Source organism: Meles meles, chromosome 16 (assembly GCF_922984935.1).
Source record: "Meles meles chromosome 16, mMelMel3.1 paternal haplotype, whole genome shotgun sequence".
NCBI classification, from domain to species: Eukaryota; Metazoa; Chordata; class Mammalia; order Carnivora; family Mustelidae; genus Meles; species Meles meles.
The window spans coordinates 82,449,746-82,476,493 of NC_060081.1; the positions used below are offsets into that span (position 1 = coordinate 82,449,746).

The window sequence follows — 26,748 nt, forward strand, 5'->3', positions numbered from 1 at the left end:
CCCAGCCTGGTGGCCGGGGGTGTGGGGGGGCGGTCAGGGCAGCGCTCCTGTTGTCTCCACAGGCTTCTAGAACGTGCCCGGCCTGTCACGCCCCCGCCCGGAAGCAGAGCATCACGCAGGTCTTCTGGCCGGAGCCCCAGTGAGTGTGGAGACCCCGGGGCCGGCTGACACCCTGTGGACACGGGCCTCTCCGCAGGGTCTGCGCTCACCTAGATGCCCTGAAGCACCCCCCCTCCCCCGCCCCTGCCAGGGCCTGGGGCGGGTCGGCTCACCTCCGGGGCCTGTGGGCTGGTGGGTGGAGGGTCCAGAGCCCCGCTGCTGAGCCCCGAGCCCAGGACAGGAAGCTGGGGGGCCGTGTGCCCCCGCCTCCTCTGCAGGACCAGAGTGTGGGCAGCGGACCTGCTTCTAATCAGATGACCGGCTGCCTAATAAAGTCATTGACACTGTACCAGGGTCTGGCGAGGGACCGCAGGGTGCTGGGAAGGAAGCTGTGAGCATCTGAGTGGGGTCCCCCTCCCACCTTGTCCGCGCAAGGGCACGCTGAGGGGCCGCAGGCTGGGCAGATGCAGGACAGTGGAGGGGAGCAGAGCCTGGGACTCCCCACGTCACCCGGGCTGGCGGATCTGGTGTGGGGAGCGCCCTCCCAGGCCCGGCCCTGGACTCTGTTCCCCAGCAGGCTGGCGCCGGCCGAGAACAAAAGGGGGCTTCCTGGGGGAGGAGGGGCCATAGGGGTGGTGACGCGGCTGAGAACCAGGACACGGGCCCCTTGGAGGTGGTGAGCCCTCCCCCAAGGGCGTGACCAGGCCGGTCTATATAGGCCACCGCTCTGCCCCTGTCGGAGTGTGGGGCGGCAGCGGCTGTGGGGGCTGGCGCTGCGGGAGGCCAAGCTGCTGCCCCAGTGAGGGCCATGGGGACGCTGGAGCGGTGGGTACTGGCCACCCTGCTGCTGGCTCTGGCCGCACGCGCGGCGGCCGAGCGCACCTACCCATGGCGGGACGTGGAGACTCGGGAGTGGCTCGTGTGCAGCCAGTGCCCCCCAGGCACCTTCGTGCAGCGGCCCTGCCGCCGGGACAGCCCCACGACGTGCAGCGCGTGCCCCCCACGTCACTACACGCAGTTCTGGAACTACCTGGAGCGCTGCCGCTACTGCAACGTCATCTGCGGGGAGCGCGAGGAGGAGGCGCGGCCCTGCCAGGCCACCCACAACCGTGCCTGCCGCTGCCGCCCCGGCTTCTTCGCGCACGCCGGCTTCTGCCTGGAGCACGCGCCTTGCCCGCCTGGCACCGGCGTGGCTGTCCCCGGTGGGCAGCAGGGCTGGGAGGGGGCATGCGCCACGGAGGACAGCAGCCCAGTTCCCCTGACCCCTTCCTGCCCTCTCATCCCCAGGAAGCTCCAGCCAGAACACGCAGTGCCGGCCGTGCCCCCCCGGCACCTTCTCGGCCAGCAGCTCCCGCTCTGAGCAGTGCCAGCCCCACCGCAACTGCACCGCCCTGGGCCTGGTCCTCAACGTGCCAGGCTCCTCCTCCCACGATGCCCTGTGCACCAGCTGCACCGGCTTCCCGCTCAGCACCGTGGCACCCGGGGGGCCAGGTGAGCGGGGGGAGGGGCAGGGAAACAGGTGTGGGGGGTTGATGCTCCCCTCCCCCACCCCGGCAGAAACAGAGTCCCAGGGAGCGAACTGCTTTCCCGAGGTCACCCAGCAGTGCTCTGGCATCTCAACCCCACACCCTGGGGCCCCTGACACCCACTCATGGGCAGGGACTTCCCTCGCTGGGCGTCCCCCAGGGCACGTGGAGGCCCTCACTACGGCATCCCGACTCCCCAGCAGGGACCGAAGAGTGTGAGCGAGCGGTCATCGACTTCGTGGCTTTCCAGGACGTGTCCTCCAAGAGGCTCGTGCGGCTGTGGCAGGCGCTGGGGGGCCCGGAGGCCCAGGGTCCCGCGGCCCCGAGGGAGGGCCGTGCGGAGCTGCAGCTGAGGTTGTGGCGGCGGCTCACGGAGCTCCGGGACGCGCAGCCCGGGACACTGGGGGCGCGGCTGCTGCAGGCACTGCACGAGGCCAGGCTGCCAGGACTGGAGCGCAGCGTCCGCACGCGCTTCTGGGCGCACTGAGCCCCCTGCCCCCTATTTATTCTCCTCCCAAGCTTTGGCCCCACATGGCATCCCCCCATGGCAGGCACCGCAGTAACCTTAGCCGAGCTTCCGGGCTCCTGCTGCACGGACAAGGTTTATTTTCATGAAGCTGTTTGCACAACGTGGTGTGAGCCGTGTGTGTCTGCAGGTGCGCAGCGGGCACATCGGGTGGGGACGCCGCCCCCCAAGCGCGCTCGAGCTCCACGCGCTTCTTCTGGTTGCCGATCGCCCCACATGGAACAGACCCTCGGTGGGAGGGAGCATTAGAGCAAGTGCGACCCTTCCAGCTGTGGGCTCCATGGCGACCGAGGCTCATTCCATGACCCCCTAGGCCATGCCTGTCTGTGACAGTATGGAGAGCCGGCCACCCAGTACAGGGCTCTTGCAGCGAACAGGACCCAGCCTGGCCCTGGGAGCAGAAGCCCCTGCCCTGGGCTGCCAGGAGACCCCCCCACACCCCGCCCCTCCACTTGAACTCCACCCGGTCCCAGGACGCAGGGGATTTCCCAGGAGGGGACCAGCCAAGGGCCTCCTCCAGGCTGGGTGCGACCCACCACCGCCTCTTCTGGGAAACAGGGCTTTTCCTCTCAGGCAGGCCCAGAGAAGGGCTGGACTGCACCAGGGGCAGCCTGGGGGACTCCCAGCCTGTCCCATGGGCCCTGGAGCCCCCCCCAGCCCATGAGTCACCTCACCTGCGCCCCCCCTCCCCCAAGCCCTGACTCAGCCTTTCTCAGGAACTGCGCCCAGGCTCCCGGCAGGAAGCCACCAGCCACCCCCCCCACCCCCCCCCCCCGACGCCTCTGGCTCAGCCCTTCTCATAGAAGCAGGAAGGCAGTGTCCAGATGGTTTCGAGCTCCAGCCTGGGGGCCCCTGGTGCTGTGGTCACTGCCTAGCCCCCCGCGAGTCCATGGCCAGGGTTGGGCTCCTGGAGGGGCGATGGACAGCAGCGACTCAGACTGCCACGCTTCTGGACACACTCCAGCCAGGAGCGATGGACAGCTCCAGCAGGGGCCATGCAGGCGGCGGCCCGAGGACCCGTCTCACCCAGAGATCCGGTTACCGGGCACACGCTTGGAAGTGGGTTTCGGACAGCTTGTCCCCAGACAGAAGGGGGACGCTGCCCCTCACCCCCGGCCGGGAATGAAGGCCCGGCACAGCACCAACCCGGGCTCCGTGGGAACCCAGCCCACCTTCCTGACACCCCACTGTGCCCTCCTCTCCCACCCCCCCACCCCCCCGCACGGGCAACTGGCTGTCCCAGATTGGTGACAGACACACAGAGAGGGGACAATCACTCCTTCCCCTCCTGCTGGGGATCCAAAGGAGGTGGCGTCCTGTCCCTTGTTCTGAGGCCCAGAACCCAGGGCCCCACGGGCCTCCAGCGAAGTGGGCCAGGTTTCCCTCTCTCAAGAGGACACCAGCCCCCAACCCATCTCCAGGGCCAGAGGGGACGGAGGCCGAGGATAGTCACGATCCCAACAGCCTCCCCTGTGGGGGGAGCTACACAGAGCAGCTCCGGGGAAGCCCGTTTCCGGACTGAACCCCTGGGAAAGGCAGGCAGGCTGCTGGGGCACACACCCCCAGCAGTCACGGGGGGGTCCTGCTGCCCTGATCCCTCGGCAAAAGCCTCCCGATACCTACACTTGCACGGACACAGGGAAAAGTTTGTCTTAAAGAGAAAACAAAGCAACGAAGAACCAAAAGCAAAGCAAACCCGACCCCCAGGACTGGCGGCGGGGAGCCCGCAGGAGCGCTCCGCGGGCACTCAGGGACCAGTCGTGGGCACCGATGGCCACCGGCCACACCTACGTGATGTCCCTCTGCCGTGGCGGCCGGTGCACATTCCGCACGACGCACTTCACCATCCACTCGATGCCCTCACGCACCCCTTTGCTGTGGAGACAGCAGGCATGAGGGGGGCGCTCAGGGCCCGCCTCCCCCGGGGCGAGAGCCCCCCACTCACCCTGTGAGAGCCGAGCAGGCCTGGGTCAGGCAGTCGCGCCTGCCGATCTTGGAGCTGCAGTCGCTGAACGCAGTCTTGATGTCGGGGATGGAGAGGCAAGTCTGGGGAAGGGGAGCAGTGAGGGGCAGGGTCCCGGACCCTGCAGGGAACGCCCTAGCCCCGGGGCAGGACGTGGTCTTGGTGGCAAGGGGCTGGGCTCAGGGCTTCTCTGCCTAGAGGGCTCTTGCAACTAGTGGTCTGGGAGAGAGGAAGGAGCAGGTGGCACGGCCGTCCACAGGACACGAGGGGCAGATATAAGGGACCTCCAGCGCCCCCGATCTGAAGGCGCAGGTGCGGCAGGTGCTGCAGAAACAGGCCCCCACCCAGACGGCCCCGAGGCAGCCCCTGCCCCACAGACAAGCCAGTCAGAGCTGACTCCCACCCTGGGATCCCGTCCCGCACCGGTGTCCCCCCGACGCGCCGGCAGCCATGCCAGGGGCAGACGGATAGGCCACGCCCACCCTCCTGCGGAGAGAAGGCCCCGCGCACCTTGGGAGGGCTCTGTGCACCCGGGGCACGTGTGGCTTGGGGTGTCCGGGGCAGGCACCCTGCCCCCAACCCCCGGTGATGGAGCCCACGGACGCTGGGACCACACTGTGGGGATGCTGGGATGAGAGGCTCACCTCGATGTCCTGCTTGTTGGCCAGCACCAGTATGGGGACGCCGTCCAGGGCCTCACTTGTGACCATCTTCTCTGAGGTTAGGCGGGAAGGTGGCGGTGAGCACCCACGCGGAGAGGCCTGCCCGCCTCTCCCCAAGTGCCTTTCACTCCGGGCCACGGCCCCGCCTGCCTGGTGTGGACCCAACCTCCAGCCAACGGGATGGGCGGACCGGCCCTGCCTGCCTCCCCCCCCCCCCCCAAGCCCTAGCCAGGCTGTACCCACCAAACGCTCGCTTGGACTCAGCCAGCCTCTCCTCGTCCGTGGAGTCGATGACGTAGATGACGCCGTGGCACTCCGCATAGTACTGGGGGGAGAAAGCAGGTGCTGGGCCACCCCCTGCACTCGAAGGCCCTTCGGGGGAACGTTCAGGGATGGGAAGGTAGGCAGATGGCGACGCAGCCCAGACTCCTTCACGGTGGGCCTGCTGACCTTGGGCAGGGGGTGGCCAAACCCTCTGTCCACTTCCCGGGTGCTGTGCCCCTAAACGCCACTTCAGCATCTGCTTCTGAAAACCACCCACGACTGCTGGCCTGATGGTGGCTGGAGGAAAGAGCAGGACTTGAGAGCTGGAGCCCAACCCAAGCTGGTCCCCATGCAGTTCTGGAAGCAGGGGAGGGCACTAGCCAGGTCACGTGCCAGCGTGGACAGCAAGCCCGGTGGCCATACCACCAATGAGCTACAGAAAGGCCACCAAGGGCCGAGGCAGGGCTAAGGACAGGGCCAGCAACACGGAGCTCTGCGTGCTGGACTGGGGCCAGGACAGCGGTCAGCCCCCGGCACGCAAAGAGCAGCGGGACCAGAGCCCGGGGCCTGGGGAAGAGTTCTGTGCAGACAAAGCCGGACAGATGCACCAAGTGGGGCACGAGAGGGGTATGGAGCGTGGGACACGGGGCGCAGCCGTGGACGTGGTGAGCCCGCCGCCTGCCCAATCAGAAAGAAAACTGGAACAGACACGTCACCCAGCAGACAAGAGCAACAGCAGCACCGCGGCCCCAGCAGTCACGAGCGCCCGGAAACCGCACACGGTGGAACGGCAAGCCGAGCACAGCTGAACACAGGCCTAACAGCTTCCGCAGATTCTCAGGCTGTAACCGGGCACGCTGACCGCTCCCAGCCCCACGCGAGACCGCTTTCCTATCTGCACTTGCTGCCCGACACAGGTGGCCACCCAGGGTCTGCAGGCCGCAAGTCACACACACGGTGACTCGTGCCCAGTGACGGGGCCTGCAGGGGCTCTGGGCAGCAAGCTGTCTTGCTGACGAGGGGGAGCCGGCCGACCCGACAGCAGAGGTGTCTGGGCGGGAAGGGCCACTGCATGAAGCCGGCAGCAAGGCTGGGGCGGGGATCACCTCACAACCCCTGCAGCGTGTGACCCGGCCAGGCAGACGGGTGTCACATGATGGCCTAGCAGCGGTCAGAGCAACAGGAGCTGGACATCTGGGGCTGAGCGTGAGCAGGACCGAGAGCACAGCAAGCCGCCTCGACCCCAAGGCACCCTCACCCGTGGCCACAAGCTGATCTTTCAGATGTGGCCTGGAGGGACAGAGGCCAGAAGTGCCCCCTGTGGCAGGCACGGCAGTCCCCCCGTCTCATCTGTGTGGGAAGCTGTGGCCCAAGGCTGGTCCGTGGACAGACCCACGGGCAGCAGCACACAGCCCGCATGGAGGCAGAGCGAAGGTCCACCGGTCACCTGCCTGGGACGACACGACAACAAGCCCAACGAGCGTCCTGGCACCAGACTGTGAAGGGGATCAGGCCCAGCCCGCAGCACCTGGGAATCGTGATGGGGCCCGAGTTCTACTTCCCGTCCATCCTGGTGACCCACGGGGCCCTGCTGCCCCTCTCACAGCTCTGCACCCTGAAAGGCTGAGGGCACCCCCCAAAGCACCCCTTCGCTGAAGGCTCAGAAAGAGACCTGCGGGGTCACAAACCCTGGCTGCCTGTGGGACGCACTGGGCACCATGGGTTCAGGGGCCAGCAGAGACCCTGGCCTAGCAGGGGAGGCAGGGAGCCCGCTCCACGCTCCACAGGGGGCCGGGAAGCTCCTGAGGAACCCAGAAATCAAGCAGAGAAGGGGTCTCTTGGGACCCACCAGCGGTGGCAGCAGCTAGGGAGGGGGACGCCACCAGCTGCAAGGCTCGTCTCCCTCTTCCAGCCTGGCCCCAGGAAGGAGCCCCGGAGAAGCCAGGGCCCGGTCACAGCTGTGGGTGCAAGCGGCGGGCAGCGCACCCAGGGCACGAACCTGTTCCCTCCCGCAGAACCTACTTGAACCAAGAGCCCCCTCCCCAAACCACAGCTGCCCGGGGCAGCCCACTGTGACGCCCCACCAGGCAGCAGGAGTCCTGCTCAGCCCGGCCTAACGGGATGCAGCTGGGAGGAGCCGTGCTCCCCGGGTTCCCCGCTGGGCCAGCCACCTGAGCTGACCCTTGCCCTGGCCCGTTCACGTCCTCGCAGCTCCGCCCCCTGGAGCTGCTCCTCCACACACCCCCCCATCCCCCTCTCCGTGTCAGCATCTGCTCCGGAGACCGCGGCCTGGGATAGCGCGTCAGACCCCGTTCCGCTCCGCACTCAAGTCCTTGTCGGTTCAGAGGGACAGGCCCCGGCTTCGCTCTGCCTCGTCCGGCTTAAACAGCCAGAGTCTGCTGGGGACCTTCTTGCCACCAGAGGAAGCCAAAGCAAAAGACGTCACTTCAGAGAAAGACTGGGAGGAGGTGACAGGGTCCCAGCTGCCACAGTCACGGCAAGACCGAGGACCTGGGCGCTCTACGCACACTCGCAACCGCTAAGTGTCGGCTGAGCCCGCCCGCAGCCCCAGCACCGGGGCGCCCACCAGTCGCGCCAGCGTGGGGACGGGCACACCTGTGCCCCTGCTGCTGCATGCACCAGTCCACCAGGCCGGGGCTGCCTAAGGCAGAGGCTACGTCTGACGGGCGCACGGCCGGCTCACAGCGCCCAGCACCGGCCGGGCCGACACGACCACAGCGTGTGGGAGGAAGAGCATCGCACTGGGGGTCCCAGAAATGCCCCAAACCCACGTCAGGGAGGAGGCAGCGGCTACGGGCCTCCGAGAACACCCTCTCCTGATGGGACAGAGGCTGCCCCAGAGCACAGGTCCTAAGGCAGAACAGAGAGAAGGGGCCCAGCAAAGGAGACTCAGGCCCGGGGGGACGCTAAGCATCCTGCAGGCACGGTTCCTTCCCACGTCCGTTTCTCAGCCGTCGCTCGTCTCGTCCTGGGTGACTACCAGCCCAACCTCTAAGCCCACAGGGACCAAGTGTGTCCTCGCTCCTCGGGGAAGGACTCGGGAGCTGGAACAGAAGCGGGGCAGCCTCGAGAACAACACGGGCCACAAAGCTGCTCACGGGGAAGAAACAAGGGGCCTCTGTGGCCTTCCCAGGAACAGGAGGACGGTGGGGGCGGGGGGGGCGTCACCTGGAGAAAAATGTTCCAAGGGACAGGCAGCGCGTGGCTGGGGACGCGGCGGGGTGAGTGTCTTACCTTGTCCCACAGAGACTGCAGCTCTTCCTGGCCCCCTAAGTCCCAAAACACGAGGCGAGCCTTCCCCACGTCCACAGTGCCGACTGCGGGGAGAGGGCGACGGGTGAGGCCGGGGCCTGTCTCTCACGCGCCGCCTCCCGGCTCCCCAAGACGGACCAGCCACCCTGGGCTCCCCGACGGTGGGGCCCGCGGGGGCTGCGGACGGCCGGCCTCAGAGATCGGCCCCACACCCCACAGCCCTCAGGGCCCCTTACTGTTCAGACCCACGGTGGTGGTGATCTTGGACAGACTCATCCCCTTGTAGTTCTTGTTAAAACGGGTCTTCGACTGCTCCAGGAACGTCTGAAGAGAGGCCCACGCGGGTCAGGGCTGGAGCCTCCCAATCCCGGTTCCCAGCCCCCAGCGTCCCGCCCTGGGTCTCTCCCACAGCGGCCCCCGGGGCTCGCGTCTGTGGGGTCCCAAGGCCCTCGGAGGGCGGCGGCGCGATGGACACCCACCGTCTTGCCCGCATTGTCCAGGCCCAGGATGAGGACGCAGTACTCGTCCTTCCGGAACACGTACTTGTACAGCCCCGACAGCAGCGTGTACATCCCGCCTGCGCCGACACACGGGCGTGGGCCGGCGTCGCGCGCACCGGGGACCCCTCCCGCGCCGCCGGGCCTCCGCCCCGGGCCGCCCCCCGCCCGCCCCCAGCAGGTGCCCCGCGGACCCCCCGCAGACCCCCCGCGGGAACCCCCGGCGGCTTTCAGAAGCCGGGGCGGCGGGGGCGGGGGCGGCGGCGGCGGGGCGGCGGGGCTGGCAGCCCAGAGGCCGGGGGCCGGCAGGGGGCGCGGACCGGCCGCGGCGGGAGGTCGCCCGGGCCCCTCGCCCGACCGCCGACGCCCAGCCGGACCCCGGGTCTCACGGCGGAGCCGCGTCTGCAAGTCCCCGCCGCGCCCGCGGGCCCCGTGGCCCGGCCCCACCCGCCCGGGAGGAGGCGACGGCCCCGCGGCCTACCTCGCGCCCGTCCGGGCCACGGAGCCGCCGCGCTCCTGACCCCGCCGACCGCCGCTGACCCCGCGCTGACCTCGCGCGCAGCCCGACGGGACGCAGGCCGGCGCCCGCGGAGGGCGGAGCCGTCCCGGCGCTCCCCGCGCGCCGCATCCCGGCGCTCCCCGCGCGCGGCACTTCCGGCGGCGGCGGCGCTCGGGAGGAAGCGCCCGCGGGCTGCGAGGGCGGAAGCGGGCGCGCCAGCCGCTCTAGCCGGTGAGGCCGGCGGGGTCTCTATGGCGGCAGCCGGGAGCCCGCGCGGAGGAGGGGCCCGGCCCGGGCGCGGGGGCGCGGTCTGGGGCGACGGGGCCGGGGCCCGAGGTGACAGGCCGAGCGGAGAGGGGCCGAAGCCGGGGGCGGAGAGGCCGCGGCCGGCGCGGGGCGAGCGCGGGGCGGAGCCGCGGGCCGGGGTGGGAGGCGGGGGGCCGGGGCCCGAGAAGCTCCCCGGCCCTTCTTCTCGGCCCCCAGACGGGCGGCGCCCCGCGTCGGCTGCACGGGCCGTGGTGAGCAGCGCCGAGCGCGGCCGGGGGCCCCGCGGGGTGGCGGGGCGGCGAGGGCGGCGGGTCCGGGGCTCAGCGGCCGCCCTCCTTGCAGCTCCGGGCCCCGCGCCGAGGCCCCCGGCGCCCGCCCCGCGCCGCGGCCCTGCGGGATGGACGAGGAGAGCCTGCAGAGCGCGCTGCGCACCTACGACGGGCAGCTGCGGCAGGTGGAGCTGGCGCTGGGGGCCGGCCTGGACCCCGCCGAGCTGGCCGACCTGCGCCGGCTGCAGGGGGACCTGAAGGAGCTCATCGCGCTCACCGAGGCCAGCCTGGTGTCCGTGAGGAAGAGCAAGCTGCTGGCCGCCCTGGACGGACCGCGCGCGGCCCCGCACGACGCCGAGTCCCAGGCCTTCCAGGAGGCCGTGGCGGAAGGCGTGGAGGGGCCCGCGGCGCCCGCGGCCGAGCTGGAGGCCGGTCCCGCGCGGGAGGCGCAGCCGGAACCGCGCGGGCCGGGGCCGGGGCGGGACGAGGGCGAGGACGACGGCGAGGGGCAGTGGAGCGGGAGGAAGGTGAACGCCCCGTTCTACAGCCCCTGGGGCGCGCCGCAGTACCACAACGCCATGATCGTGGGCGCGGAGGCGGCGGGCGACGGCGCCGCGGCGGTCCGCGTGCTCTGCCTCTGCCCCACGCACAAGTCGCTGAAGCCCTGCCCCTTCTTCCTGGAGGGCAAGTGCCGCTTCCAGGAGCACTGCAGGTAACCCGCCCGCCGCGGCGCGGGGTGGCGGGGGAGGTGGCGCGCGGGCTCGGCCCTGGGTTCCCCGGACCTGTCGAGTGGGCGGGGAAGGCCGGCCGCTGCGGGTGCTGCCCCGCGGGTCCCCAGGGGCCCTTGCCAGGCTCCGTCCGGCTCCCCGTGCGCCCTCGTCTGCCTGCACTGTTAGCGGGTTCCGGAAGGGACCGGTGCGCACGGCCGGACCGGCACCGACAGCGACCCGCTTTGCTCGCGCTGAGGTTCCTGCGGCGCCGCAAGGCTGCGTTTTCCTCCCGTGCTGACCTCGGTTTGGCGCCTTCGTCGTCGTCGGAGGAAGCGCTTACCCGGGCTGCCGGGGCGTAACGTGCGTTTTGGTCGGCAGTCCGGGGACACTGTGCCTCCTTCTCTGGCTGTTGCTGGGTCCGGTGTCGTTTGACCCGTTTCCTTCTCTCCTCGTGAGTCTTGCTGAAGCGGCACGTGCGTGTGGGGAGCGCGTGACCCGCCCGTGTCCCTGACGAGTTCACAGAGCGCGCCCCGTGCTGGTGAGCACATCAGCCAAGGAACGGAGCAGTAGCGCCCGGGCCTTTCTGCCACTCGTGCCTCGGGGTACCCCACGGCCCTCGCTGACGCTTCCCTGGGCTGCTTTCTCTGGGCCCGGCAGTGCTCGGGTTTGGCAGCGTTAAGGCATCTCTGCAGCAGCCCCCGAGCCGGGCCCTCCTAGAGGAAGGTTGCCTGGCTCCGAGGGCGCACGCAAGCCCACGCCAGCTCGCACGGGCAGGTCAGCTCTGACTTGGCCCCCAAGTGCCGAGCCGTCCCATGCTCCGTGCTCTGTTGGCACCGGACGTGACTGTCGCGACTTCCAACACCCAGCCGCTGTCTGGCGTTTGTTTTGCCTTTTTTTCTTTTTTTAAACGACTTATTTCCTTGTGAGAGGGAGGGAGAACGTGCAGTAGGGTGGGGAGTGGCAGGAAAGGGAGAGACGTCTCCCCCAGACTCCCTGCTCAGCGCAGAGCCCCACCCTGAGACCGTGACCTGAGCTGAAACGGCGTTGGACGCCCAACCAGCTGAGCCGCCCCGGCGCCCCTGCTTTACCTTTTGAAAGTAAAATAGATAACGGTGAAATGTTTTTGGCTCCCCCTCTGCCACAGCCCTTCCCCATTCTGGGAGGCTGGGATCACAACTGGGTTGTGTTTCCTTCCAGCAGACACTAGCTGTTCACAGACGGGATCGTGTACAGAGTGTGTATTTGTGCTGTTTTTAAAACAAGCGGCTCACTTTGCCGCTTTTCCAGCACGTGTGCCTGTGAGTGACGTCTGTGTTGATGTCTCCGGAGCTCTTTGGTTCATTTCAGCCGCTGTGTTATTTTCCTCGCGAGTATGCTCTATTTATTCGTTCCTTCTGACGTTTCCCAGGTGTCTGATTTTTTTTTTTTAAGATTTTATTTATTTGTGAGAGAGAGAGAGCACGCAAGCGAGGGCATGCACACAAGCAGGCAGAGGCGGAGAGAGAAGCAGGCTCCCCGAGGAGCAAGGAGCCCGATGCAGGACTCGATCCCGGGACCCTGGGCTCATGACCTGAGCCGAAGGCAGAGGCTTAACCCACTGAGCCACCCAGGCGCCCCTGTCTTCCAGTTTTTATGACAGACAACTTGCTGTGAACATCTTAATAGGTGTTTGCTTGCGTACCTGCCGGGAATTTCCTTAGCACCTAACCTGTGCGGAGAGAGCATGCAGTGTCCGGTTCTGTACTCGGCACACGTCTTAGTCGCGGGTCCCCTCTGCACTTGCCTGCCCTGCCGTTATCTGACTTGCGCTGCCTGCTGCGAGCTGGGGAAATGGCATCGTGATTGAGTTTGTATTTTCTTGGTTCCTAGTGAGGTACAGCATCTTTTCCTGCATTGTTCAAACGTAGTTTCTGCATTTCAGTCTCCTTATTTGTAAAACAGACGAGAATTGTCTTTCGTAGCTGTGGGGAGAACGGAATGCGTTAATACGTACAAAGAAGTTTAGACCCGCACCTCACGTGTTGTGAGCTCCCAGTGGACGCTCACCTCACCTTGCTGCCCAGCCAGGCCAGATGCGGGAAGTAAGTACCCAGTGTGGGGATTACTGTAGCCCCCCAGTCACCGCTCAGCTCACAACGGCAAGTTTGCCAACCGCCCCCCAGAGCCCCACCCTGCACCTCAAGCCAAACAACGTGCTCCCTCCTCCCAAGCGACCACGATTCCGGGCTTCTCTTCTCGCCGCCGCCTCGTGTTCGTTCCAGCTGGTCACTGGTCTGTAACTGTGCCAGGGACTCCCGTGGTGCGGTCCCGCTCGCTAAGCGGCTGTGTCTGAGTCTGGCTGTCCCCACCCATCTCCCAGCCTTTCCTGGCCTGGCAGTTCGCTGAAAGCCTGGGCCCTTTGGCCCATCGTGGAGGATGGCTGGCGCAGTCCGGCACGTCCGTCTGCCCGCTGGCAGCTGCTTCAGGGGAGCTGACCACAGGCAGGTTCACTCTCTGCGGCAAGACTCTAGAGGCTGTTTTTTCAAGACATGCCTGGTGTCTCAGTTTTTCTCGTGTCACGGTAGCAGCCGTCGGTGCCGTCGGTGATCAGAGCTGAGCACGAACTGCGAAGTGGAGTCTTCCTGTCCGCTTTCCTTTGCTAGCCGTGAAGAGACGCTTCCCCATCCGTGACTGGGCTACCCAGGGTACAGTTCATATAGCAGATTCAGGATAAATGCTGGGTTTTTCTGTTTCTTTGCTTCATCTCCAAGATAATGAATGGGTTCTCTTTCATCCTGATAAAGTAATAAATGAGCTTTGAAAATTATTTCTAATATCCTTACGGACTCATGAACTTCACTGTATTTGACAAATTTCAATCTGTTGATTTTCTAATTTTCTATGCAGGCTTCCCCCACTTGCCTGTTTGCACGTCTGCTGAGTTTTTGTTTCAGATAATGTCTTGTGGTGACTCTACTCTGAATTGTTTTCCTCAGTATTTTGTTTTAATTTGGTATTTTTCTGGATCTGAATGCCAAAGTCTTCCCCTCATAGCATGCAGTTTCTGGTATCTCTGCTCAAATCTTTTTTTTTTTTTTTAAAGATTTTATTTATTTATTTGACAGAGAGAAATCACAAGTAGGCAGAGAGGTAGGCAGAGAGAGTGAGAAGGAAGCAGGCTCCCTGCCAAGCAGAGAGCCCGATGCGGAACTCGATCCCAGGATCCCGAGATCATGACCTGAGCCGAAGGCAGCAGCTTAAACCACTGAGCCACCCAGGCGCCCATCTCTGCTCAAATCTTTAAATTTATGTTTACCTTTTAGCCTGGCCTTTTGGGAGTCACTTCTGTCTGTGTTGCTTTGCGGCCAGCCAGTGATTTCGGCAGAGCTTAGTCTGAAACACTCACCAAGAAGGCTTCTCCCTATCGGTCAGTCAGTCCTGGTGGCTGGGGGGCACCTTCTGAGCTCAGCCAGCCCCCAGTCTCCCTCGGCTTTCACTTGACCCTGGCATCTCTCGGAGCTCCCGACACATGCACGTGTTTTCTGGAGAAGCAGGGGTGTTTGGAGGGTGGGGCCCTTATGTGGTCGTTTGGTTTTCAGGGTCCTGAAGTCCCTGTTAGGTGCCTGCTAGGGACCCTGTTAAACGGCAGGGGCCACTCCCGCTGGCCCACAGCCACGGCCACCACAGTGGTCCTCTGTTGATTTCATCAGGTTCGTCGGCTCTCACCCCTGCCTACGTCCCTCCAGGGGCAAGCAGGAAGCGCCCCCTCTGTGAAGGCTGCAGACGTTCCCACCTCCCGTTCTGGCCCCAAATTGAGCACTTTTTCAAAAATAATGCCTAACCACTATGTTCCGTTGCATTTCCAGAGTTTTGAAGCTGTGAGTTTGGACCATTTTGCTCCGTTTTGACCTTGTTTTTCTATACTTGGCCACAGCTGGAACTCAGAACCTTCTTTATAATTCTGAATACTTGTTTTCAAGTTCAGGTTTTGTTTGTCCTGGAATGCATTTCTGTGAATGTTGCGAAGTAGGTGATTGAGTTGGGTTGTTTTAATGCAGGAAACCAGTTTCCAGCCTTCCCCTTACGAAACCACGAGTCCATCCATTCCTGACTTGTGCGGCGCCCCTCCTCCGCCCAGGGAAGCGTTGTGTGTGCACAGCGCTCGTCCTGGGTCCTGGCTGCTCTGTGTCAGGCTGGTCATCGGTCTGCCCATTGCTGCAGTTTTAAACGCATTTCGTGGGTAGGCCATTATCTACTCCCCATGGCTGGAAACTTAGGTTATTTCCAAGTCTTTTGTATTTGGTTAACATCCTCTGAGCCGAATCTTTGCATACTTTCATTACTATTTTCCTAGTATCATTTCTTGGACGCGCTTTCCCAGGTTAAGGGCTATACCAAGTTTTCAGGCTTCTATTGCCACTGAAGGCTGCCGCAGAGGAGTTTTAATTGATGATGTCCGTGGGTGTGTATCTGTGGGTCTGTCTCTCTGGGGTTGTGTGTGCACAGGAGGACGTGTGGGGACACACTTGTCTGTAGGGGGTGTGTCTGGGGGGCACATGTGTCGGGGGAAAATGTGGCGTACGTGTCTGCGGGGTGTGTGTGTCTAGGAGCACATCTGGGAGCGCGTCTGGAGGTATGTGTGAGTCCGCATGTCTTGGGGAGGGCGTGTGTCTGTGGGAAGGCACGCACTGTGGGGAGCATGTGTCTGTAGGGGGGCGTGTTTGGGGTGCGAATGTGTGGGCCTGCATGTCTTTGGAGGGGTATTTGTGGGGGTGGGAGGGCGTGTGTGTCTGGGGGCTGTGGGGAGGACGTATGTGTCTGGGGTGTGGGGAGGGCGTGCGTGTCTGGGGGATGTGTGGGGCCTGTGTCTGGGGGGGCGTGTGCGGGGGGCTGTGGGGAGGACGTGTGTGTCTGGGGTGTGTGAGGGGGCATGCATGTCTGGGGGGCTGTGGGGAGGACGTGCGTGTCTGCGGAGGCGCGCGTCACCGTGGGTCTCTGGTGGAACTCAGTCCCGGGTGTAGGCCTCCCCTTTGGATCGTGTCCTGCCGCTCCTTGGCGAGCACGGATTTCCGGAGTCACCGCTGCCGAGCGTTCGGGGCCGGGCTTGCCGCTGCTGGTGCTGCGCAGTCCTTGGCGGCGTCCTGAGGGCCTGAGGACAGTCAGGTTGGAGAAGGAACTGCCCAGGATCTTACTGGAGGAGGTGTCTGTGGCCATCTTTGTCCCCCCATGAGAGCGGGCGGAGCCTCTTCCTTCCCGGTCCCTGTGCTACACCAGTCCTCGCCTGGAAGGACCTGCGGGGCACAGCACTCTGCGCGGAGTAGGTGCTAGTCCTTGTCGCTCTCGTAGGGTTGACGCAGTTTCCTCTGCGAAGCGCTGGCCCTGGAGAGTGGACGTGTGGTCGGTCTTTGATGCCTTTATTTGGCAGAGTTGAAGTTCGTAGTCCTTTGTCCCCGCATTTCTTCCTCTTTCTTTGCCGCCTTCTTCTCCCCTCCCCTCCCTCTCTCGATTTTGGTTTTATTTTTTTAAGATTTTATGTATTTAACAGACAGAGATCACAAGTAGGCAGAGGCAGGCAGAGAGAGAGGAGGAAGCAGGCTCCCCGCGGAGCAGAGCGCCCGACGTGGGGCTCGATCCCAGGACCCTGGGGCCATGACCTGAGCTGAGGGCAGAGGCTTCACCCACTGAGCCCCGCCGGCGCCCTCGGTTTGGGCTACTGGCGCGCTGGCTCGCTGGCTCGCTGGCATCTGAAGGTCAGACATCACTGTCAGCGCCGTGTTCTCCTACTTGGCGGTCCTGTGAGTGACACAGAAACGCACCTGCCTTGAGTGGCCGTTCGCGTCAGGGCCTCCTGGCCGGTGGAGAGGCGATGGGGGCTTTAACCACGCAGCCGTCTGCCCGCCGCGTTGCTGCTCCGGCCCAGAAAGCTGGAGCGTGACACAGAGCATCTGGTCCTCAGGGTTCCCAGATCCACCCTGCAAGTGAGAGTGTGCCCGCGGGTGTGTGTGCCTGTGTGTGCGCCGGGCAGGTGTGCGTATGCTTACACCTGTGTGTGTGTGTGTACGCGTGTGAACGGACATGTTTCTGTGCACGACATGTGTGTCCGTTTGTCTCCCATCTCCCCCTCCCCTCACGGGAGCGCCCAGGCAGGTGGACTCGGTTCTGCTGGGTTCACTTGCCCTCGTGTGCTGTGTCTGAGCCCCTGTCCCCTGCGGCTGTCTCGGCAGGTTTTCCCACGGGCAGGTGGTCTCTGTGGATGAGCTGCGCCCCTTCCAGGACCCGGACTTGAGCTCCCTACAGGCCGGCTCTGCGTGTCTGGCCAAGCAGCAGGATGGCCTCTGGTACCCAGCTCGGATAACCGGTGAGGCTGCCATGGTCCTGTCAGACAGGGCCCTTCCTGGAGAGCCCTGCTGCGTGCCCAGGCGAAGCGAGACCACCCTTGAGCTCGGTCCCACCTTCCTCCCAATGCCCAGTGTGCTCCTGCTGCCACGGAGGCCACTGACTTGGCCTGTCTTCTGCATGTAGATGTGGATAACGGCTACTACACGGTCAAGTTTGACTCCCTGCTGCTGAAGGAGGCCGTGGTGGAGGGAGACAGCATCCTGCCCCCACTGCGCACGGATCCCACGGGGTCCTCTGACTCTGACAGTGGCGACGCGGACGACCCCAGCTATGCCAGAGGTGCGGCGGCAGGGCAAGGTCCCAGAAGCCAGGACGGGGACACACTGCCAGCAGTCACCCTGCGAGCTTCCGGGTGGCAGGGCCTCTGACCGTCCAACCAGACAGCGGGGGAGTGTGGCCGCAGGGAGGCGGGCTGCGCTCTGCAGAGGGGGCACTCGGGCCTGGGGAGGTGGGGGGCGGTGACAGCGTGCAGGGCGAGGGCCAGGCCCTGAGAGCCGCCGACGCAGAGCCCTGGCCCTCGTCTCCGGGGAGCACGTGAGCAGGTTACAGACGCACGGCCCACACGCCAAAGCCCTGTGCCGAGGCAGGGCTGGCGCAGAGTCGGTTGCAGAAAGAGGCCGGTGGGCGCCTTCAGTGCTCTCCACACGGCCCGGGATCTGGTGGATGGAGGAGAGGCTGGGTCCAGACAGCCAGGGGCAGGAGAGTTTTGGGAATCGCTTGGGGACCCGGCCCTTGCAAGGGGTCAGGTAGGGCATAGAGAGGAGGCTTCCCTGCAGCCTCTGTCCTGTGGGTTGGTAGTTTCTGAACCCCTGGTTCCATGGTGGGGGGCGGGGAGGACTGAGCCATGAGGTCGGTGCTGACTTCCTACCAGGATGGCAGGGGAGCTCAGCGCTGAGAAGGTGGGTCCGGGGGGCTCGAGTGGGGAAGGGCTGCCCTGTGGCCTGGGGTGCGGAGCTGTGGGGAGGGCTGGACCGGACTCGATCAGACTCTGCCATGAGTTCGGCCTACAGTCTCGTGCCAGTGACAGGTCTGGGCAATTGATGGAGAGCCCGAGGTGCCAGGCATCTCGGCCCTGGGCCAGAGCTGAGCTCTTGGGCAAACGCCGGCCGGAGCCCAGGGTGCTCCGTGTCCAGCGGGCTGCGCCACCGCCCTGTTCCCTACAGTGGTGGAACGCGGTGCTGCTGACCACGGGACCTGTAGCTCTGCTTTCGCTGGCTGGGAGGTGCACACCCGGGGCATTGGCTCCAGACTTCTTGCCAAGATGGGCTACGAGTTTGGCAAGGGTGAGTGTGCGCCGCGCTGGGGAGAGAAGGGGGACGCCCCAGCCCCGCTCAGGTCCAGCAGCAGCGGCGCTAGCCCTGTGTGCCCGCAGGTCTGGGCCGACACGCAGAGGGCCGGGTGGAGCCCATCCATGCTGTGGTGCTCCCTCGAGGGAAGTCGCTGGACCAGTGCGTAGAGACGCTGCAGAAGGGGACCAGGAGCAGCCAGGCTGGCCCCCGGAGGCCCCCGGAGTGCCGGGAGGGCGGGGGCGGACGCCCTCCCCCTCGCAGTGTGTTTGACTTTCTGAACGAAAAGCTGCAGTGCCGGGCCCCTGAGGCCCTGGAGGCCGGGGCGGCCCCCCCCGGGAGGAGGAGCGGTAAGGAGATGTACCACGCCAGCAGGACTGCCAAGCGGGCCCTGAGCCTGCAGCTCTTCCAGACGGAGAAGAAGATCGAGCAAACCCAGCGGGACATCCGGGGCATCCAGAAGGCCCTTGCCCGGAACACCGGCCGGTATGTGTGGGGCCACGCTCGCGCAGAGGGCAGACGCTGGGGTGGCGGTGCCTTCAGCCCTGCTGTGGGCATCTGGCCCCCCGTTCCCATGCAGGAGCTTTCTCTGACCGGAGGGTGGCGGCTGTCTGAGGAGGGTCTGGATGCTTGCAGGGGGGTGGGCGGTGGCTACAGCCGTTGGGGGCTTCCTGCCAATGGCCCAGCAGCCCACGCTGAATGGCAGGCTCCTCCCTAGGCACAGTGTGACGGCTGCCCAGCTGCAGGAGAGGCTGGCCAGAGCCCAGCGGGAGCTGGGGCAGCTCCAGGCCCAGGAGGCAGGCCTGCGGCGTGAGCAGAGGAAAGCAGACACCCACAAGAAGATGACTGAGTTCTAGAGCCCCCGTACGTGCAGTGGACAGAGCTCAGGGCCCCCAGCCCCTGGCTGCCCTCCGGAAGACTCGTCGTCACCCAACAACTAGACTCCACCGGAAGAGGGCCCGGCCAGCTCCCACGCCGGCCCCCGCACCCAGCCTTGCCGGCCACTGCTGAATGGAGATGGGGCTGCAGGGGCCACTTCTGGACACTTACTTGCCCGTTGAGCCCCCCCGCCAGTGTCTTAGGGGGTCTCCTTAGCAAGGACATTAAAGTGATTGTGTTCTGGTGTCCTTCAGTGGAGGCTCGGCCGTCTTGTGGGTTCTTGGGGCGTAGAGGGATCTCTGCACAGGGCCGTGGGGCCAGGCTGGAGGGGCCCCGAGTGAGGCTGCTGCCCTCTGCCCAGAGACGGAGGGCCCAAAGGGCTGTGGCCTTCTCTTCGCTGTCTTGGATGGGGCTCTGCCAGCAGCCGTGAAGAGGGTCAGAGCTTCAGGTGCCCCTGTGTTGCCTGGCGCCCACAGAAGTGTGGGACTTGAGGCCGCGGCAGCGGGAGGTCGTGGCCGGTGATGAGTGGTTGGGCAGCCCATGAATGAGGCAGGAGGACCTGGTGGTGTGGGTTCGGGAGTCTTGAGAGCCTGGGTTCAGCCCCGGGGTTTGGTGGCCCCGAGGGCACCCAGTTCCCGTGCTGTGCCTGTGTCCTTGCCTGCGTGTGCCCATCTTCTGGGGGCTGGAGACCACGTGACGGGCTCTGGGACGGGTGCTGGCCAGCCGCATACGCCCACCAGGTGGTGTCTAGACCTCACAGGGGCTGCAGCGGAGCGCCGGGTGGCGGTGTGGGGAGGTGCAGGGAGACATGCACAGGAAGCGAGGTGGGGGGCTTGGCATGGGCCACACACAGCCATCTCGTGGGGTGCCTGCGCGGCCACCAGACAGGGCTGACGAGCCGCTGTGCGCGGGGCCTCAGGAAGGGCCTGTCCTGACCTGCAGCCTGGTCGGGTCCCCACACTGCGTAGTGCCCTTCTGGGGGCAGCTGGGGTCTGGGAGGACCACGTTGGGCAGCCCAGACCATCTTCTGAGGTAAGCCTGCTCCCTGGGTCTGGGCGGACTGGGCGTTGCGTCTGGAGACACCGCAGCCCAGCAGCGCTGCTAAGATCCCAGGAAGAACACAGTGCGATGGCAGGGACGGTTGGAGGGGAGAGGTGGAGAGCCAGGGACGAGTGGACCGGGGGGAGTCGGGCCAGAGCAACCTTTCCCTGCGTGCTGACCTCACCCCTGCCTTTGCAGCCCCTTTGGGACCCAGCTCTGCAGTGGACGACTGGGGGGGCCGCCTGAGACTGGCCTGTGCCTCAGAGGGCTGGGGTGTGACCTCAGGGCCTCCCTAGGCCCCACGTTTAGGTTGTGGTGACCACAGCAGGCAACTCCCCTGCCCTTCCTCACCGGCCTTGTTCTGTTGCCGTCCGGGTCAGCCTTGCCCGCTCAGGTACTTGGGGCCAAGCAGAGCACACCTCCGTCCAAGTCACTAGGAGCCCCTCCGGAGGCGGAAAGTGGCTGCCAGGGCTTGGCTCTGTGCTTCTGCAGGGGGGAGGGGCCGCGGAGCCCAGTTTCGTGTGTGCTGAGTCAGCGCCCCAGGGGTTGGAGCCGGCCCCACGTTTTGAGGGGCAGCTGGGGGCTGCCAGGTAGTGCCCAGCCTCTCCGGCCCAGCACCCCTGTCTTCTCACCTCCAGGGCTACCTGCGGCTTCGCAGGATGGGGCCACAGGTGCCCTCAGCCCCTCCTGCCCTCTGGGTCCTTGGGTGTCTTGTCCTGTCCCTCTGGCTGTGGACACTGTGCGCCACCTGCCACAGGTATGTCCATCCCTGGCCCGGGTTTGGTGTGGGGCAGGGCTCCGAGCAGGTTTGGCTCTCTGCACGAGCCTCCCTCCCGGGCTGCGTACCAAAGGCTGGCATCTCTGCCCCCCTGGCCTGATGAAACTCTTGCCTCCAGGAAGCCTGTGCAGAGGCAGCAGGCCAGCCCCCCGAGCGGTGTGATGCCAGCAGAAGCGGTGAGTGTCAGGCTGTCCCTGGGGCTGGGGCGGGGCCACCACAGGACCAAAACCAACCTTCCTTGCCCCAGTCCCCGCTGAGACACCACCTCTGCACCCTCAGCAAGTCCGACACCAGACTGCACGAGCTGCACCGGGGCCCCAGAGGCTGCCGAGGTGAGCCAAGCCAGGAGGAACCCAAGAGGAACCGGGCCTGGGTGATGGGCGGGGCTGGCCCCCTGGAGCTGCTCTGGGGTTCCCCAGTCCGTTCTCTGCCCCAGTAACCTCTGTCTTGACCCCACCCCTAGGCCCACGGCCTGCCAGCATGGATATCCTGCGCCCACAGTGGCCGGATGTGTCTAGAAGCACCAGCAGACCCCTGGCAGCCTTCTCACACTGGCAACTGCCCCGGGCAATGCCGGCTGCCACCTCACCCTCCGTCTGCCCCGAGGCCACCTATTCCAGTGTGGGGCTGGCTGCAATCCCCAGGGCTAGCCTGGCAGCCAGCCCCGCGGTATGGGCAGGGGCACGGCTGAGGAGCAGCTATGTGAGGCCTGGGCCTGAGGCCAGACCGGAGGTGGCTGAGTATGCTTGTATCCAGAAGCTCAAGGAAACAGAAGGCACCCAAAACTTGGGGCAGGGGAAGGCGGAGCTGACCCCAGCTGCCCAGGTAAACTGGAGGGGAAGGGGGGGGTAGGGCTGTGCAGGTCCTTGAAGGAGTAGACGGTGCTGACCCCTCCTTGGGTTGGCTTCCTCTCTCCCAGGTGGACATCCTGTACTCCAGAGTCAGGAAGCCTAAGAAGAGGGACCCAGGACCTGCCCCAGACCAGCTGGACCCCAGGCGAAGGGGAGTAATTCCGCCTCTGGGAAGTGACCAGTCCTATGAGACCCTCCCACTCAGGGGCCTGGGCAAGGATGATGGCTTCCTTGAAAATGTGTACGAGAGTATCCAGGAGATGCGGACTCTCCCGTGGAGCAGCTGGAGCCCTCCCGCTCTGTTAGCAGGAGTGTACCTCTGCAGGGTGTGGAGGCTCCTGGCTTCCCCAGCCTCAACTTAGGGGTCCCCAACTCCCCTTGAACTCTGCCTTCAACAACCCAGCATAGAGTTCCTCCTTCCAAAGTAGTGCCCACCCATACCTTGCCCCTCCCCCCCAGTTGGCAGCACAAAGTCCAGATCCCAAATCTTCCAGCCTGGGCGACCTGACTGCCGTGGCCTCTTGGACTCTCCCAAGGTCTTAATAAATCCCCAGCCTAGGGAAGATCAGTACAACCGTGCCTCACAGCCTGCTTTTCTCGAAGGCCTGGGCAGGTTGGCAGGGAGTGTCTGGAAGGGCCCTCCTGCTCCGGGGTGTCTGGGCCCTGTCGCCTGAAGCGTGTGCTCGGCTGGCCAGTTCCAGAAGACTGTGGCGAAGGGAGGCAAGTTCTAGGGGTGGTGTCCCCAGGCCAAGTCGGCCTTAGCGCGTGTTGCAGCCGGCCCGCGAGCTGACCGCCCCAGGGTGGGACTTGGACCCTGGACACCGGGGCAGGGCTCCGCCGCCCAGCCCGCGGCGTTACATAAGGCTCGCGGGCGGGTGGGCGGTCGTGCGTTACAGAATAACCTGCTCCCGGGAAGCCCGCCAAGGAGACGCGGCCCCTTCCCGGGATCCGGCCGCTCTGCGCGCAGCAAGACCCGCAGGAAAGCCGGCCCTGCCCGGCGGTGGAGGCGCACCCGCAGCCCGGGCGCCGTAGGGGCGAGGGGCCGACCGGCGCTCGCAGCGCCACTAGCGCGGCCCTTTCCGCAGGCCGCGCGGCTGCGGCCGGCTCGGGGCAGGGCCTGGGGAACCGAGCCAATGGGAGCGCGGCTGGCCGCGCCTCGGAATGTTGATACATCGCGCGAGCCAATGGGCGTGCGCCGGGGGCGGGGCCGCGAGGCGGGGCGCGCGAGCCGCGCGAAGGGGGCGTGGCCGGCCGGCAGCTCCGGGCCGCGCGGCGCGGGCGGTGGCCGATCGAGGGCGGGGGTCGGCGGCCCCGCCAGCCCGGCCCGGCCCGGGGGCCGCGTCCCGAGCGTCCGCCCTCGCCGCTGCAGCCTCGGCGCCCGGCCGGCCGGCCATGGAGGCCGAGCGCCCTCCGCTGCCCGTTCCGGGCTGCGGGCGCCCCCCGCCCCGTGCCGCCGGCCGGGACCCCGCGGCCGCGCCCGTATCGGTGCCCGCGGCGCCGCAGGTACCGGGCGCCGGGGGACGGGACGCCGACCCAACTTCCTCGCCGCAAAGATGGCGTCGGGGCTGCACAAACTTCGGGCCCCCGGGGCGGCGGGGGCGGCCGTGGCGGTCCGCGCGTGTCCGCGGGCCTGGCAGGGCCGGGCCGGGCGGCCCCGGGAGCAATTCCCGCCGCGCCGCGCCGGGGGCGGGGCCGGGGGCGGAGCCGCGCCGCCCCCACCGGCCGCAGCGGGTTGGGGGGGCGGGTGCGGAGCGGATGGGGTGGGGGCTGGGCACCCCCGTGCCCCGCGCCGCTGCCTGCGCTGAGCCTGCCCCTTCCGCAGGGCCCTGCCGTGGGCGGCGGCTTTGCGGGCCTGGAGTTCGTGCTGCCTCGGGAGCCGGAGCCGCGGGCCGCCGGCCTAGGGGCCCCGGGGACGTGGGCGGGGGCGGCGGTAGGGCCCCCGAAGCCGTCGGCGCACATCCCGGTGCCAGCGCAGAGGTGAGCCAGGGCCCGGCGCGCCAGGCCGAGGTGGACGTGCGCACACGTGCGCTGGTGCGCGCAGGGGTGGTGGGTGGGGCGCGGGCACGTGCCTTCTCGAACCCCACCCCACGGGGCGTGGGGGGCTTCGCGGAGGGTAGGTCAAGGCCCCGGCCTGGGGTTTCTGCCCCCTTCCCCAACTCTCCAGCGCTGGAGGAGTGGAGCAGGAATTATCAATATATTGTGCCCCTGGCGCCCCCCACGGTCCCGGGGCCAGAGTTTAGGGCTGGGAGGGGCCCCTGTCAGTCCCTGTGCACTAGAGCCTGCCGGCTGACTGAGGCTGCCGGTCCAGGAGTCCTAGGGCTGCTGACTGCCATCTCTTAGCCCTGCCTAGAATCCGGGGTGCCCCACACCCAAAGCCGCTCAGGTAGAGGCGGGCTCTGGCCTGGCCTGTTGGGGCCTGGGGCCTGGCTTGCGCTTGAAGCCCCGTCTCCCCCGCGGCCGCTGGCTCTTCCCTCCCTCCCAGGCCTGGCGCAGGCCCACAGCTGCTGTTGCACAACCCAGCGTGGGGGGAGGGTTGGGCCTGGCGGGGCCTGCGCTGGGCCAGGGGGTGGGGCCTCAGACCCCTGTCCAGCTCCTGGGCCTGAAGGACCCGCGGGGGAACAAAGCCCAGGCTGCAGAGAAGTCAGGCTTCACGGAGACCCCAGCCCAGGCCCTGTTTCTGCCGGATCCTGGAGATTTGGAGCTGTGGAACCAGAGCTGGGGGTGGAGACGGGCCCAGCGCCGGGAGGGAGGGAGCTGGCGCGCCACCCACACACCCACACACCAGTGCCCAGGCCTGCACGTGTGCTGGGCCAGGGGCGGAGCCTGAGCACTTGCTGGACACCACTGCATCTCTTCCAGGGCCCCCGCCGGACAGTGCCGACTGGATGAGGTCATGGCTGCAGCTGCCCTCACGAGTCTGTCCACCAGCCCCCTCCTGCTGGGGGCCCCAGGTGAGGCTGCGACAAGTGACACCTGGGCTGGGTAGGGAGGGCAGGACCCCTGTATCTCCAGGCCCCTAGAGTGGTCCGCGCCCTGGGGCAAGCAGAACCCCTTTACCTGGAGTAGTACCATCTACAGAGACCTCTTGAGGCCCAAGACAGACAGCAGGACCCCCAGTGCCTCTGACTGAGGCCAGAGCCAGTGTCCAGGCCTGTGGGCCTGTGACCTGTCCGTTCCCACCCGGCTGGCCAGGCAGCTCCCCACGTGGGATGTCTGTGTACCCGTCCCTGTGCTGGGAAGGCCAGTATGCGGGCGGTGAGGGCCGGTGGCTCCCGGCCGCTGCCTCCTCCAAAGGACTGTGCTCCCAGGCTCGGCGCGAAGGGGCCTGCGGGGGCAGCTCCCGCAGCGCAGCCCGAGCCAGAAGTCCTAACGCGGGGGCTGGCGTGTCCCCACAGAGCCTGGCCCAGAGCCCTGGAGGGAGGGCCTGGGGCGGCCCCGGCACAGCTGTGGCAGCAGCAGCAGCGGAGACTCGGGCTGGGACCCGGCCAGTGGCCCGTCCTCTCCGTCCGCCCCCTCGCCCCCGCTGCCCTCCGAGGCAGCCCGTTTCCTGTTTGGGGAACCTGCCCCGAGGAAGAGGAAGGTGAGCCTGAGGCGGCCCTCAGGGCGGGGTGGACGCGGCGGCCGGGCCTGACCACTAGCCCTTGTCACCCAGAGCTCAGTGCAGGTCCTGTTCCAGTGTCTGTGGAAGCGCTGTGGGAAGGTGCTGAGCACGGCCTCCGGGATGCAGAGACACATCCGCCTGGTGCACCTGGGGTGCGGCGGGGCCGCCGGTGGCGGGGGAGGGGGGGCCAAGCCAGGCGGGGCGAGGGCTGCAGCTCACACCCACCGTGTCCCCAGCAGGCGGCAGGCGGAGCCGGAGCACAGCGACGGGGAGGAGGACTTCTACTACACGGAGATGGATGTGCTGGCCGACGGGCTGTCCAGCCTGTCCCCCGCGTCCCCCACGGCCTCCGCACCACCCGCCTTCCCCTGCCTGGACCTGCCAGAGCCCCCGACCCTATCCAGCCTGCTGCGCCCGCTGGCCCTGCCCCCGGTCCCTGTGCTGAGCTCTGGGGCACCCCCTGAGGTGTGCCGCGGTGGCGACACCTACCAGGTGGGTGAGGCCACAGGCAGCCGCTCCGGGCGAGGCTCAGGGTGCTCGGGATGGGGGAGAGGACACAGCTGTGTCTTCTTTCAGGGCTGCCTGGCCCCCATCCGCCTGGAGCCACAGCCCACGACTGTCAGGACCTGTGCGCCAACCCTGCCCTCCAAGCTTGGGGCCAACCCGAGGTGCGTGCGTGGGGAGGGGCCGGGGCAGATGTGCGGGGGAGGGGGGCGCGGAGTTCGGCCTGGCATCAGCCCGTGTCTCCTCCGTGTCCCCGCAGGAAGCCCCGTGGTGACGCCAAGAAGTGCCGGAAGGTGTACGGCCTGGAGCGGCGGGCCCTGTGGTGCACGGCCTGCCGCTGGAAGAAGGCGTGCCAGCGCTTCCTGGACTGAGCGCCGCTCGCCCCGCGCCGCGGGGAGAAAAGCAGCTGCCGCCGCCCCTGGCCCAGGGCTCTTCCTGCCACAGGGTCTGCTTCTTGATGGGGGGGGAAGTTGGTGACCCTGGACCCCCGAGGCTTGGGGGAGGTCCCACCACTCAAAGTGCCTCTGAAGAAACCAGCCTTTTGCACTAAACCCCAGTGGTTGGCCCCTTGGCCCAGGGTCCCTGGGTGGGGGGTGCCGCCTGCCCTGCCCGCCAGCCCACGGACTTGTCGGGGCCACGTGGGGGCCGGCCTCTGATGCACTTCGGGGGGGGTCCCTACGGGGGGCCACCCGCCCTGCCTGTCAGCCCATGGACTTGTGGGGCTGGCCTGTGATGCACTTTGAGGGGTGTCGTGGGGGAACCCAGCGGTTCTGGGGGTGACGTTTGTGTTGTTTGCGAAGCTCAGGTGTCTAGAGTCTGGGCCGCACCAGGCAAGGAGAAAAATTAAAGATTTGGGTTTTTCCAGAAGCCGTGTC

General features: G+C 66.6%; 6 protein-coding genes across 19 annotated transcripts in view; 5 read left to right on the forward strand and 1 right to left on the reverse strand.

Annotated features, from left to right (window-relative positions):
- The window catches only part of RTEL1 (regulator of telomere elongation helicase 1), a 28,994-nt gene extending 28,546 nt beyond the window's left edge, over nucleotides 1-448 (forward strand). For all 6 annotated transcript variants that reach the window (XM_045980203.1, XM_045980204.1, XM_045980205.1 and 3 more), the window contains one exon: nucleotides 63-448. In XM_045980203.1, the coding sequence (XP_045836159.1) occupies nucleotides 63-143 (81 nt within the window). In that variant the 3' untranslated portion in view covers nucleotides 144-448. The remainder of the gene's footprint in view (nucleotides 1-62) is intronic.
- Nucleotides 449-597: 149 nt separating this feature from the next.
- On the forward strand, nucleotides 598-2,254 carry TNFRSF6B (TNF receptor superfamily member 6b). 2 transcript variants are annotated; one of them, XM_045980263.1, is made up of 3 exons: nucleotides 598-1,301; nucleotides 1,387-1,590; nucleotides 1,826-2,254. In XM_045980263.1, exons 1-3 carry the CDS (start codon nucleotides 908-910, stop codon nucleotides 2,110-2,112), a joined length of 885 nt encoding a protein of 294 aa, XP_045836219.1. In that variant the 5' UTR covers nucleotides 598-907; the 3' UTR covers nucleotides 2,113-2,254. The 2 variants fall into 2 exon arrangements, with proteins under 2 accessions (XP_045836219.1, XP_045836220.1); XM_045980264.1 differs by having other exon boundaries at nucleotides 1,829-2,254.
- On the reverse strand, nucleotides 2,209-9,409 carry ARFRP1 (ADP ribosylation factor related protein 1). Of its 5 annotated transcripts, none has more exons than XM_045980274.1 (8): nucleotides 9,292-9,409; nucleotides 8,793-8,890; nucleotides 8,559-8,637; nucleotides 8,296-8,378; nucleotides 5,020-5,101; nucleotides 4,759-4,829; nucleotides 4,097-4,197; nucleotides 2,209-4,026 (listed from the first exon to the last, which is right to left on the reverse strand). In XM_045980274.1, exons 2-8 carry the CDS (start codon nucleotides 8,883-8,885, stop codon nucleotides 3,939-3,941), a joined length of 597 nt encoding a protein of 198 aa, XP_045836230.1. In that variant the 5' UTR covers nucleotides 8,886-8,890; nucleotides 9,292-9,409; the 3' UTR covers nucleotides 2,209-3,938. The 5 variants fall into 5 exon arrangements, with proteins under 5 accessions (XP_045836230.1, XP_045836228.1, XP_045836229.1 ...); XM_045980272.1 differs by having other exon boundaries at nucleotides 8,550-8,637; XM_045980273.1 differs by lacking the exon at nucleotides 9,292-9,409 and adding an exon at nucleotides 8,976-9,285 and having other exon boundaries at nucleotides 8,550-8,637; nucleotides 8,793-8,938.
- A 16-nt stretch (nucleotides 9,410-9,425) lies between these two features.
- Nucleotides 9,426-19,351, forward strand: ZGPAT (zinc finger CCCH-type and G-patch domain containing). 2 transcript variants are annotated; one of them, XM_045980235.1, is made up of 7 exons: nucleotides 9,426-9,540; nucleotides 9,919-10,557; nucleotides 16,759-16,892; nucleotides 17,057-17,212; nucleotides 18,097-18,216; nucleotides 18,306-18,705; nucleotides 18,938-19,351. In XM_045980235.1, exons 2-7 carry the CDS (start codon nucleotides 9,974-9,976, stop codon nucleotides 19,074-19,076), a joined length of 1,533 nt encoding a protein of 510 aa, XP_045836191.1. In that variant the 5' UTR covers nucleotides 9,426-9,540; nucleotides 9,919-9,973; the 3' UTR covers nucleotides 19,077-19,351. The 2 variants fall into 2 exon arrangements, with proteins under 2 accessions (XP_045836191.1, XP_045836190.1); XM_045980234.1 differs by lacking the exon at nucleotides 9,426-9,540 and adding an exon at nucleotides 9,674-9,827.
- Nucleotides 19,352-20,677: 1,326 nt separating this feature from the next.
- Nucleotides 20,678-22,342, forward strand: LIME1 (Lck interacting transmembrane adaptor 1). 2 transcript variants are annotated; one of them, XM_045980257.1, is made up of 5 exons: nucleotides 20,678-20,896; nucleotides 21,036-21,093; nucleotides 21,165-21,249; nucleotides 21,381-21,742; nucleotides 21,837-22,342. In XM_045980257.1, exons 1-5 carry the CDS (start codon nucleotides 20,799-20,801, stop codon nucleotides 22,128-22,130), a joined length of 897 nt encoding a protein of 298 aa, XP_045836213.1. In that variant the 5' UTR covers nucleotides 20,678-20,798; the 3' UTR covers nucleotides 22,131-22,342. The 2 variants fall into 2 exon arrangements, with proteins under 2 accessions (XP_045836213.1, XP_045836212.1); XM_045980256.1 differs by having other exon boundaries at nucleotides 20,826-21,093.
- A 690-nt stretch (nucleotides 22,343-23,032) lies between these two features.
- Nucleotides 23,033-26,731, forward strand: SLC2A4RG (SLC2A4 regulator). Of its 2 annotated transcripts, none has more exons than XM_045980243.1 (8): nucleotides 23,033-23,271; nucleotides 23,591-23,745; nucleotides 24,628-24,719; nucleotides 25,164-25,348; nucleotides 25,445-25,521; nucleotides 25,609-25,861; nucleotides 25,946-26,037; nucleotides 26,133-26,731. In XM_045980243.1, exons 1-8 carry the CDS (start codon nucleotides 23,161-23,163, stop codon nucleotides 26,242-26,244), a joined length of 1,077 nt encoding a protein of 358 aa, XP_045836199.1. In that variant the 5' UTR covers nucleotides 23,033-23,160; the 3' UTR covers nucleotides 26,245-26,731. The 2 variants fall into 2 exon arrangements, with proteins under 2 accessions (XP_045836199.1, XP_045836198.1); XM_045980242.1 differs by having other exon boundaries at nucleotides 23,050-23,271; nucleotides 25,421-25,521.
- Nucleotides 26,732-26,748: the final 17 nt, after the last annotated feature.

Bases quoted from the DNA above. Each gene is read 5' to 3' on its own strand.
- ARFRP1 (XM_045980271.1), bottom strand. From the start codon at position 6,459: ATGCGGGCTGTGTGCTGCTGCCCGTGGGTCTGTCCACGGACCAGCCTT. The intron at 5,102-5,226 runs GTCAGCAGGCCC...TTCTCCCCCCAG, and splicing joins TTGGCCACCCCCTGCCCAAG to TACTATGCGGAGTGCCACGG. The intron at 4,825-5,019 runs GTGGGTACAGCC...ACCTCAGAGAAG, and splicing joins TGAGTCCAAGCGAGCGTTTG to ATGGTCACAAGTGAGGCCCT.
- TNFRSF6B (XM_045980263.1), top strand. From the start codon at position 908: ATGGGGACGCTGGAGCGGTGGGTACTGGCCACCCTGCTGCTGGCTCTG. The intron at 1,302-1,386 runs GTGGGCAGCAGG...TCTCATCCCCAG, and splicing joins CACCGGCGTGGCTGTCCCCG to GAAGCTCCAGCCAGAACACG. The intron at 1,591-1,825 runs GTGAGCGGGGGG...CCGACTCCCCAG, and splicing joins CGTGGCACCCGGGGGGCCAG to CAGGGACCGAAGAGTGTGAG.
- ZGPAT (XM_045980235.1), top strand. From the start codon at position 9,974: ATGGACGAGGAGAGCCTGCAGAGCGCGCTGCGCACCTACGACGGGCAG. The intron at 18,217-18,305 runs GTGAGTGTGCGC...GTGTGCCCGCAG, and splicing joins GGGCTACGAGTTTGGCAAGG to GTCTGGGCCGACACGCAGAG. The intron at 18,706-18,937 runs GTATGTGTGGGG...GCTCCTCCCTAG, and splicing joins CTTGCCCGGAACACCGGCCG to GCACAGTGTGACGGCTGCCC.
- SLC2A4RG (XM_045980242.1), top strand. From the start codon at position 23,161: ATGGAGGCCGAGCGCCCTCCGCTGCCCGTTCCGGGCTGCGGGCGCCCC. The intron at 23,746-24,627 runs GTGAGCCAGGGC...CATCTCTTCCAG, and splicing joins ATCCCGGTGCCAGCGCAGAG to GGCCCCCGCCGGACAGTGCC. The intron at 24,720-25,163 runs GTGAGGCTGCGA...GTGTCCCCACAG, and splicing joins CCTCCTGCTGGGGGCCCCAG to AGCCTGGCCCAGAGCCCTGG.
- LIME1 (XM_045980256.1), top strand. From the start codon at position 20,899: ATGTCCATCCCTGGCCCGGGTTTGGTGTGGGGCAGGGCTCCGAGCAGG. The intron at 21,250-21,380 runs GTGAGCCAAGCC...CCCCACCCCTAG, and splicing joins GGGCCCCAGAGGCTGCCGAG to GCCCACGGCCTGCCAGCATG. The intron at 21,743-21,836 runs GTAAACTGGAGG...CCTCTCTCCCAG, and splicing joins AGCTGACCCCAGCTGCCCAG to GTGGACATCCTGTACTCCAG.